Genomic DNA, 11988 nt, shown 5'->3' on the forward strand with positions numbered 1-11988 from the left:
TCCTCTCCTTGAAAAGCAAAAGAAAAACTCCCTCATTGGGATTCCCATTCTTTTCAAAGTTAGCCATAATTTGTTATGATCCACAGTCAAATGCCTTTGCATAGTCAATAAAGCACAAATAGACGTTCTTCTGGTATTCTTTACTTTCAGCCAGGACCCATCTGATATCAGCACAATGGCTTCTTCTCAATCCTGCTTGAACTTCTGGCAGTTCTCTGTGTACTGTTCTAGCCATTTTTAAATGATCTTCAGCAGGAGTTTGCTTGCAGGTGAGGTCCATGTGTAAAGTCACCATTTATAGTTTTCCCAAAAGATATTTTTTAATGAATACATCATTGAATGTACGAAATGTGGTCATTCTATGGCTGGCCTCATATCTCATATCACCAAATCCACACTTTCAAACTAGCTTTCCTTCTTCTTTGTTCCCAACTTTTGCATTCTAGTCACCAATTATCATCAATGCATCTTGATTGCACATATAGTCAAATTTAGACTGAAGATTTTTATAAAAATCTTAATTTTCCTCTTCTTTGGCTTTAGTTATTGGTATGTATATTTGAATAATAGTTGTATTAACAGGGAACATTATGTGTTTTAAAATTAAGAAAAGTAGGTGTCAGGATTGCATCATTTCTTCACATCTATTCAATCTCTATTGTGAGCAAAATTATTTGAGAAGTTGGACCCCATGAAGAAGAATGTTGCCTTAGGATTATAAGAAGGCTCATCAACAGCTTATGTTATGCAGATGATGTAACCTTGCTTCCTGAAAGTGAGGAGGACTTGAAGGGCTTCCTTGCAGAAAATCAAAGAATATAATCTTCAATATGGATTGTATCTCAATGTCAAGAAAACAATATTTCTAACCAAGAAAGAGTAAAACCGAAAACTGTATCAACTTGCTTGAATCCACAATCAACACACTTGCTACCAGCAGTCAGGAGATCAGGAGACATATTGCACTGGCAATGTCCGCAGTCAAACATCTCTCCAAATTTCTGTGGAACAATGATGTCAATTTGAGGATTAAGGTGCACTGGATTCAGGCCTTGGTCTTTTCACTTACTTGCTAAGCTAGTGAAAGTTGGATAATGAATAAGGATGACAGAAAAAGTGATGCCTTTGAGCTCTGCTGTTGGATATTCTGGTGTTGAATATCCCATGGACTGCCAAAAGAACAAAGAAGTATGACTTGGAGAAGATGCAGCCAGTCTTTGGAGACAAAGATGATAAAACTTCATCTCACACACTTCGAACATGTTGCTAGGAGCGTCTATTCCTAGGAGAGGCACACTATGCTTGGAAAGGTGGGGAGATCGTGAGATAGAGAAAGACCCTCAACCAGATGGATTGACACAGTGACTGCAGCAATGGACTCAAGTGTGTCAGAGATTGTGAGGCTGGCCCAGGATAGGACAGGGCACAGACCTGTTGTTCATAGGGGTGCAATGAGTTGTACTTGACTTGATGGCACCTCACAACAAACACCTTGACAATCTCTGGTGGCCTGTGGTAATGAGTTGTGCTTCCTACTCAAAAGCAGGAAGTTTGAGTTTACCAGCTACTACACAAGAGAAAGCTTGGCAATCTCCTCTGATGGGATTCACTGATGCTTAAAACTAACTGGAGGGTCAACTCTGAGTAAAGTCCAACTCAGTTGTATAGAACAACAACAATGTAACTAGAGGGAACTCTGATAGCTTAGTAAGGAGTTGTACTATCAACCCCAAAGGCGGCGCTTTGAATCCTACTCCTCAAGATGAACATGGGCAATCTTTTCTCATGCCTTTTAGTCTCTGAAAACATGCTAGAGGATCAGCTACAGGTCAGTTCCAACTCAATGTCAATGAGTTAGTAAGTCCTTGTTGTCGTGTATCATCAAGTCATAACCAACTCATAGCTGACCCTCCAGCAGGTTTTTAGGGGCAATGAATTTTATGGTAGGAGATGATTGTCCATCTTTCTCCCATATAGTAGCTGGTGGATTTGAATCAGATGTCTCTCATTTGGCAGTGGAACTCCCTACCACGAGGTCACCAGAACTCCCTAGGATGTAGTTGGAACTGATCTAAACATTAGATCCTTGTGGTAGGTCTAGACAAGATACTGAGCACAAAGATAACTCTGGTATAAATGTACCTCAACCCTAACCACATAAAATGCTTTGAAAAGAAAAAGATGACTATTTTATTTCCCTTTGAGGCCATTGCGGACTTGTTTCCAGTTAACAGTGAAATGAGCAGCTTTATAACACATTCCTTTAACTCTCCCCTTCACCATCTCTGACGACAGCAGATTGACATTTTAATGGTAATATGAGAGCACAGATCAAAACTATCTTTTGATGATACATTTAACTGATGCTGGATTATAACAGAACCCTGGTGGAAGTTCACATGGCATTCACCTAATTAGATGACAAGTTCTTTCTGATCATTGCTATTACCATCAATATAAACTTAATTTATGCTCACAGACTACTTGATGTGAAGTGGTACCAAGCACGGGTAATATTTTGTTTCCCCAGCTCTGAGATTCACAAAGGCAAACGTATCTGTGACCTACGTCTGGCTTCCCTCCCAGCTGCCCTCCTCTCCTTCCCCCATCCCCTCCTCTCTATTGATTTTCATTTAATTACAACATTCTGCAGCAAAACTCAAGAGGAATTAAATGGCAGGACTCTGTGACAGACACAAGGCTGGTCAGCCCTTGAAGTCACTCGAGATAACCCGCAGGGAGAGCCATGCATAATTCGGTAGCTTGGAGTGTGTCCTCAGAGAGAATTATGTTGGCAGCCTATCGGCCTTATATGCTTAGGGGTTGGGGGGCAGGAACAGTGGTGTGAGAGTGTTTATGGCATCTTTGTCCTTCCTCAGGGAATTAGAATTTGATTGAAGCTGTCAGTTCCAGGGAAGCTTATATAGCTGGAGATAGCACACAAAGCCAGCCTGTGTGGGAGATTGTTATGAATTGAATTGTGTCCCCTGTAACATGTGCGGTAAATTCTAACCCGGGGATGTAATCCTATTTGGTAATCGGGTTTTCTTTGTTATATTAATGAGGTCATATCAGTATATAGTATGTTAAATCCATTTACTTTTGAGATTTAAAAAGAGCAGATTTGGAACAGAAGCAAGTGAGCACAAATTGGGGAAAGAAAGATGGTCAGTGGAGAGCTACAAGGAATACTGAGAAGGACTCCAGAGAAGCTGAGACAAGGAGTTTTCCCAGCGCTGACAGAAGGGACTTTTCCCTCGTACCAACACCTTCAATTTAGACTTCTAGCTCTCTAAACAGTGCAAAAATAAGGTTTTTTTTGTTTGTTATAGCCAGATTTTTATTCTAGTAGCAAACTAACATAGAATTCATCTCTATTTCTAACCTTTTTTACATATTCTGCACATATTTTCTAAAACAAGACAAAATGTTGCCACTGAGTCAATTCAGATTCATGGCAACTGTACATGTTACAGAGTCAATCTGCTCTGTGCAGCTTCTTCACCCTAAATCTGATGGCCTAGTGGGAAGGAGCTGCACTGCAAATCCAAAGGTATGTGATTTGAATCTACCAGATGCTCTATTGGACATGATTGGTCATTCTCTTCCCATGTGATTTACAGCCTCTGAAAACTCACTGGAGGGTCAGCCATGGGTAGGTTCTGACTTGATGGTACATATAACAACAACAATCTTTATGGAACTAATCACCAGTCTATGGCATGAAGGGGTGGTTCTGAACCATCAACCTTTAGCTCAGCAGCTGACAGCAAATTGTTTGCACCACCCAGGGGCTGATACATATTTCTAAGTGCTTTTATAAGCCAAGCTGTTTGCTCAGCATCAGAACCAAGCTCTTTGCTCAGTGTCAGAACCTGTGTGTCAAGGTACAAGTACTGAGTGGGTATCTATGGCCTGAAGAGAAGTCATGCCAGTCCCTTCCAGAACTTGGTTTATGATCATTAGAACATCACTGTGGATCTTAAATCTGGTCCCAATTTTTTAAATGTATTGTGAGCTTAGAGACAGATGATCCAAGATGTGCATGCATGTCTGATTTTTCTCAATATATCTATCTGGAGGTGAAGTAACCATTTCTTATGTGCAAATGGCTCCTTTCTGAAAGATTTTACGGAATTAGGATGCTCACAGTACTTCCTTTTGTTCCTTTCTGTTCTTTTACCTTTACTAATGTCACATTTTTTTAATGATAATGTCAGTTCAATGTTTCTTGACCAGAACAAATGACTTTTTTTTTCTTTTTGTCACATCACACTGCCTTAAGGAATTTTCCTTTCTCTTGGCCTTTAACCTAATAACTCACTTCAGTGTCTGCCCCAATGGTGCATTGACTATGGCACTGGACAGAAGTTCAATTAAGAAACATTAGGAATAGTACTGTACAGTCTCCATAGTGTACAAGAATTTTTGAAATGGCAAAGGACTTTCATTTGTTCTTCTCCTGGACTCTTCTAATTTCCCTTCATTGTCCATGTTCCAATTTCACCCACTCCACTTTTCAAAAATATTTCTCACATATACCTAAGACAGAGTCTTAGAAGCAAATGTCTTACCTATTTGCCAATCCCAGGGCACCTTTAACAGCTCCTTGTGTTCCATTATAGCTCTGCAAAGTCAAAGAGAGCAGACTTGATGAGGAAAAGTATAATGCTCCTGAGTTATTTTCACCTCATTTATACAAATAACAAAACAATCAATTAAATTTAAAAAAGAACTTTGAGGCAGGCATAGATTACTTAAATTAGACAGCCTAAGAGATCTTATTAGGTGTGGCCAACTTCAATGAGAATGTGCCCATAAAGCATGGTGGACCTCACACCTTTCTTTGTTCTCATGCAGTCTGCCCACATCCATTGTCTTTTCTTGTGCATGTGCCTTTAAAAAATGTTAATAGTGAGGTCCAGAAACTCCCATGCTTAAAGGTTTAATGTTTTTGAATTGGGCATTCTCTTGAGCAGTGAGTCTCATATTGTAAGGCATGTTAAAATCACTGGAGAGCTTGTTAGAATACAGTTTCCATGGCTGGCTCAACCCCACCAATTCTGATGGAGTAGAACTGATGGAGGCCTACGGATTTGCAGTTCTAACAAGTTCACATGCACCAACAGTGCTGTGGGTTCAAGAACTACACTTTGGAAGCCAGTAGAGGACCGGATGTGATGCTGGCATACTGTAAAAGCGTTTCTTTGGTTATAGTATAATTTTGATATCTCTTAATGCTAAACTCCTCTGTATCCCACCTCCATTATTTTGGCAGTGGAGGTATAGTTTCCTGAAGGATCAGTCAGCTCTAATGGTCTATAACTGAGGTAAATGACTGCTAGGTCTCTGGATATATTTTTTGGATTCAAGAATAATAACGCATAAAATGAGTCATTCATCTACAAAATGTGGGTTATGAGTAGTTGAACTAGGCAATTCCTTTTCTTTTCACAAAGCTGAAGCACCGAATTTAGGAGTTTTAGAATGTCATTGCACTTTCAAAATGAACCCCAAATAACTCCTTTTCAGGAAAGTCCTCCCGTCTCCTTGCCTTGTTTGCTCTGGAGGGTGAATTCTTGGAAGTGGTCTATTTGTAAAATACATTTAAGGTGATGCCAAAATAGCTTCTATAAATATTTTCAGACTCAGAGCCACTGCAATTGCAAAGAAATAGACTGTAGAAAGAGATCTGGTAAAAATCGACAGTAGACTATACTATCCTTTTTATACCTCACCTGAAAGTAAGATGATATCTGGTTTTAACTTGTGGAAACTATTCACAGAACAAATTCTGAAGTGCTGATCTGAGACTTCTTCAAAGGCAGAGTTATTGCAAAATTAGTCCTTTTGGTTTTTTTAAGCTAAGTGCCTGATATATTTTATATCATATCTTCACCCATTTAAAGAAAATAGAAACACTAAATTTCTAAATGATGAATTAGGAATATGGGCCACATTTGAAAATTTACGGGTAATAAATAAGTACATTCATGAAATGGAAATTTTAAACAACCAGCTTTTAACAGTGATCAGTGATTTCCATTAGTAAACAAAATGTCCCTTTCTTGGAAATGTGTCTAACTATGGCATTTACCCTTAGATTTTCTAGATCTCCAAGTTAGAAGCACACTGGTTTGGGATACTCAATGCACTTCTTGCAAATTATATTCTAAGTCTATAATTTGTGGTAATTTACCTAAGTTTGTTTGATTTAGGAGAAATTTACTAATAAAAATATTTCATTTACAAACTTCATAAAATCCTTATATGAGAGACTGGTAACAGGCTTTTAGTTTTGAAAAGGAAGTGGCTGACTCTATTCAAGAGGAAGATAAAAAGAAAAATATTTTATAGTATATAATCTTAGAATTTCATATTACTTTACTCACAATTGAATTCCACTGAAAAATGCACCAAAGAGTCCTATCATTCCCAAGAACTCCACTCGGCTCAGGGTTCGGATAATGTATTCTTCCCAGACATTAGAGATACCATACAGTGTGGCTCCTCCCAAGACTAGAAGGTCCCCTACCAGCTTATTTTCCCCTAGAAACAAAAGAAAACAGAGAATGTCATCAAAATTTTCCTAGTAAAAATCTGACATCAGCAAATTAAGCATCTTTGATCTTTCTATTGTCCTATTATTTTTATGTTCTTGTTATGTACTATTGAGTAGGTATCAACTCATAGCTGACTCTCTAGAAGATTTAAGAGGCTGTATTTTGCATGGCAGGAAATTATCCATCTTTCTTCTGTGGAGAAGCTGGTAGATTCGAACTGTGTGCCTTTAGATTGGTAGAGCAAGTTCTAACACTAAGCCACCAGAGCTTTAATAGCAAAGTGTTTTAGTAAAGTATTATAGTTTATTGACTGAGTTCTAATGAAGTTGATTAACATTCTGATAGAAAAAAGTTGCCCATGGCTAACCAACAGGAAGTCTTCACTAAAATAATGGGCTTTTTCTAGACTGTGCCCAGTTCACAACGTTCAGGTATGTTTCTGGATATTTTTGAATATGTGCATGTGATATTTTCACTTCAGGGCACTTCCCAACAGGTCAGGAGAGGTGCAATAAAAATAAAAGGTCTGAATCCCTACCCTCTGCAATAGAAAGGGAGTCCTGGTGGCACAATGGAATAGTGATTGACTTCTGATTGAAAGGGTGAATAAAATACCAGCAGTTCTCCTTACTGGAGAAAAGACCTGACAATCAACTCCCAGGAAATTTTCAGTCTATGAAAGTTTGAGGGGAAGTTTGACTGTTACATGGGGTTGTTATGACTCAGAATCTACTTGGCAGCAAACAATAACCATAGTTGCACAGAGAGAGAGAAGCTATAACAGAGTAGCCAAGACAAAGCATGTACTTACTTCCAAAATTAAGAAAGAAAAGACTTATTGATGAGTCTTCTAAAATGTTTCAGAAACAAGTGACAGAAGAAGAGAATATATGCAATTATTTATATCAAAATAATGGAGTCTCAAAGTAAAGCAAACACTCTGTTCACTGTTAACAGAAATATTAGGAGTTTGAGTACAGCCAGACAGAGGTTCCTCAAAATAAAGACCTTGTGATCTGCTTCTGAAAAACAAGCCATTGGAAACCCTGTGGGCTGTGGGACGCAGTTCTACTCTGATACATGTGGTATCACCACGAGGCACAACTGATTTACTAGCAAGCACGTGGTTTGGGGGTTTTAAAAAAATTAGTTATCACATTGACAGTTTGCTTTTGCCATACATTACTTTTTTAAAAAATTTGATTGACTTTGACTTGTGTTTAATTTAGAGAAATTGTTTTCACAAGTATTTTCTATAATTAGGCAAACCACAAAATAAGAAGTGTGGGATATGTAAAAAAGAAAGGAAATCAGCAAATGAGGCAGCCTCACTGAGCCTCTCTGTAATCAGCTTGGTAGGGTCTATTCTGCAAGGGTTAGTGGCCCAGGAGCTCAGCTCTGGGTGGAAGAGGCATGGGCTAGGCAGGGTGTGCTCTCCAGTATGACTTTAAAGGAAGGGTCTGCCTACCAGAATGGACTACCAGAGTAGTTAGAACAATCTAAGCTGTAGAGCTGGGCTCTTAATATACTAAATTGGAAGTGTTGCACGTTTGCTAAGTAGTAAATAGGCCCCTTCATGCTTCTGAGGCCCCTTAGAAGGGATGGAGCTGAATTCTGAATCTGGAAGTTGCTGGGTGCTCTTGGGCTTCATGAGAATTTTTTTTTTTTGTCATTCACCAGTGAACTGAGGACCTGCTTGGTGGGAAGTCTCTATTCTCGTGAAATTAGATTGCTGTGATCGAGAGTATAACCTTAGGGAACTCAATCAATCTTTTTTATGTGTCAAATATACAATAATGACAAAACTTTTAATTTTAACCAGTTCATATGAGGAATGTTCCGTGAAATAAAATCTGTCTATAACTAAATTATAAAATTAAAATTAACATGATTCAGTCGCCTTTCATTCAAGAGACGTTTTAGAATCTTGTGATGACATAGGACCATTATTGTGAATATCAATTATTGTGGTACCACTGAAGTGTGAAAGTACTGCTTAATAGAATTCTTGGCTAATAAAATTAATTTTGTATAAGTGGATTCAGGAAAGCTAGATTACAATGAAATATTTTAATAGGAATTGGAGGAACATCAATCCATCTTTTAAAAATCCTGAAAGGAGGCTATATTTGAATGGATAGTGACATCAAACTTTTATTTCAGATTCCACATTTTTATATGTTGTTGTTGTTGTGTACCACAAAGTTGGAACTGATCTATAGATGATATTGCAGTGGGATTTTAAAGGCAGTTCATCACATGGGAGGCAGTGGTCCAGTCTTCCTCCACAGAGTAGCGGTGGGTTTGAACCATGTGCCTGGGATTGAAGTGTAGCTCCTTCTAAGTCACCAGAGCTCTACATTTTATATAGGTATGGCCCATTCTATTAACATACCTTCAACTATGTAAGTTTTCTAATTAATAGCACTAAGTCTTCAACAATGCACTTGCACATATTAATAATACTAGCACCATTTTGTACAACTGCAAATTCAGAAAAATCTTCTAAATGGACAGCAAAAATGATTTACTATTTTGTTATAATTTCATTCTTAAAGTGTATTTACCAGTTTTAAAATTCCTTACATGTGGATATGTACACATATGTTGTTTTTGTTATGTGCCATTGAGTCGCCTGCAACTCACAGTGACAATATGTACAACAGCTCTGAACCCTGCTGTGGTGGACTAAAGGTTTAACAAGAAAAAAGCTGAATGCCTGACCAGCTGGGTTTCCTCCTGACAGATCATGAATAAGAAGATAGTCTTCGCAGATGAAGGATTCCACTCAGATAAGAACATCCTGCAGATGGAGCATTTTTTTACAGTTTCTTAGCAATGACACTGTTCTTGTAACTGAAATCTCACACAAACAAGAGGTTCTTTAAGATAACGAAAATAGTTTCTGTTAAGAGTCATGGAAAAGGAAAACATAGCTTCTTATGCAAATGTTTTTCTTTCTACTTCCTGGTTCATTATAATAAAAGCTACGTGAGTGTTTAGCTCTTGGCTGCAGTCTGAGCCGCCAGCCCTCTGCTTACTCTCTTTCAGATCACTCCTTGTGTCTGTGTCTTTTCTTTGTCTCAGGTTCATGATACCCTGCTCTATCCTGGGCCAACACATCTCTATCGCTCCAGTTATCATGTTAATCTATCTCATCCGGGGTCTTCCTCTCCTGCACTATTCCTCCACGCTTCTAAGCATGATGCTTTTCTCCAAGGACTGGTCCTCTGGGTCATGTGGCCAAAGTATGTGAGAAGAAATTTCAAAATCCTTGCCTCCAAGAAGAAATTTTGTTTCACTCACTTCAAGACGGATCTATTTGTTCTCTTGGCAGTCCATGGTATGTTTAATATTCTTCTCTAGCACCACAACTCAAAGGCATCAATTCTTCCTTAATCATTGTCTATATAGTATGCATGACATGTTGATGGATTAAATGCAATTAATCAGAGCAAAATTTTATGCAACCATATTATGTAATGAAATATTAAAATAAATATTAGAAAATAGGACTAATATATTACACCTAAAATTTGTATATGGTTAACTGTATACCTAACTGCATGCCATATGCCTTATTAAACAGAAAATACTAGAGAAGGGGATGCTAGTTACTTGTTCATGTGAAAAAATATAACCAGCAAATCTTTCATTTAATTACATTTGAAACCATGACAAGTGACAATGTCTTATACATTTTTTATAAATAGGTTCATGTGAAATGATGAGTAATCTCTCCAAAAGGATATCTTTTCCCTGTCTGAATTTCACACCATTGGTTGTGGTTTCTAGACACCAATGTCTGTTAGTTGTTTTTCCGCATGTTAGCTCTTCACCACACTGTCTCTTATACAGTAAGTTGGAGACCATGGATGAACTCAGTTTTGTATTCTACATAGTGCTTCACATGAATCTTGGCACATTATAGATTCTCAGTAAATGTCTAAATGAATAGAGCTTACTGAAAAGATCTTATTCCATCCTAAGGCAAAGGTTTTAAGTGGCAACAGCTTTCAATTCGAACAGCTTGAGTTCTAATTACATTTCTGAGACTAAAATACTTGTAAAATGCCTCACACATTATCTGGCACTTAGTAAGTGCCCAGTCAGTAGTAGTTGAAAAGAATGTATCAATCATTCCCTTTGAATAACTACATGTCATTTTGGGTTGCACATTCTTTATTTTGGATTTCTTCAGTCATAATCACTTTGTAAGAATTGGGGTTTTTTTGTTAGATTTTTGCTTAAATGTTAGAAGTCATGTTTGGAAAGACATTTGTTTATGTGGGATATAGGGAGAGATGACGGAAGATTACTTTAAAACTACTACTCACTACTAAATTAAGAAAGAAATCACATATGATACTATTCAGGAGGATTTAAAGACTGTTAGCATAATTCTTGAAACTGTTCCCATTCCACTGGCTATTTCTGAATTTCAAATAAGTAAGCAGTCATCCTGCTTTGTCTGGACTGTTTCGGTTTTATCATGAAGAGTCTTAATTAACTGGCTTCTTGTAAATACTTCTCTTCCTTAAAATAAAAAGAAACTCATGCTAATGAGGAATGACTATTGTTACAGGCATCTAGTATCTTTGATAAATGAGCTGTTGTGAGTTGTTGTCAAGCAGATTCCAACACATGGTGACCCATGTATACAGAGGAGTACTGCCCCAGAGGAATTTCAAGATTGTGATTTTGGAAAGCTTCTTGTCAAGCCCTGCTTCTGAGGTGCCATTTGGTGAGATGAAATGGACAACTATTTGTCTAATAGTAGAGCATTTAACAGTTTTTGTCAGCCAAGTATCTCAAACTTGTTGCTACCAAGTAGATTTCATTTTATGGCAACCCCGACATTACAAAGTAGAAGTGTTTGCTAGGGTGCTCTTGACAAACGGAACATTTTTGACAAGGGTGACATGCCAGTTTTAGATGGGAGCATTCATATTTAGGACACCTTCAAAGTGATCATTTTTAAAGCACTGTGACAATTAAATAAAAAACAAAACAAATGTATCCAACTATTATTTTGAAACATGAACCCTTTGATATTAAAGTTCTCTGGTATAATTTAAAAACATAAATGAGTTCATTTCTGGTTCCCCACATGGTCCAGTGTCATAAGAGGCATCAGTTTTTTGTTTTTTGGGTTTTTAAAAAAAATTTTAAAATTATTTTATTTTTAATAATTTTAATGAACATTTACAGAGAGCTTGGATTTCCATTCATTCATTGCTGCACTTCTCTCCCAGCCCAGCCCTCTCCCCCCATCCCCCAGTTCGCTCCTCTCTTTCAAAAGTAAAAGAACGACTCCCTTCCTGGTACACAATCCCCCTGCACCCCTCCCACCGCCCCAAGTACATTCCACTATGCAACTTTAATTGTGGATTCTTGTGATAACCATAATACCCTATCATACATC

The 11988-nt window shown here is 37.8% G+C and overlaps 1 protein-coding gene across 1 annotated transcript in view; it reads right to left on the reverse strand.

The window, feature by feature from the left end:
- SLC35F1 (solute carrier family 35, member F1) overlaps positions 1 to 11988 on the reverse strand; it is a 711879-nt gene that overhangs the window by 87483 nt on the left and 612408 nt on the right. The window contains exons 5-6 of the mRNA XM_006879001.1: positions 6393 to 6549; positions 4575 to 4627 (exon numbers count right to left, since the gene is read on the reverse strand). Of these exons, the coding sequence (XP_006879063.1) occupies positions 4575 to 4627; positions 6393 to 6549 (210 nt within the window). The remainder of the gene's footprint in view (positions 1 to 4574; positions 4628 to 6392; positions 6550 to 11988) is intronic.

Source organism: Elephantulus edwardii, unplaced genomic scaffold, assembly GCF_000299155.1.
Source record: "Elephantulus edwardii isolate Elephantulus edwardi_28Jun2011 unplaced genomic scaffold, EleEdw1.0 scaffold00002, whole genome shotgun sequence".
NCBI lineage: Eukaryota > Metazoa > Chordata > Mammalia > Macroscelidea > Macroscelididae > Elephantulus > Elephantulus edwardii.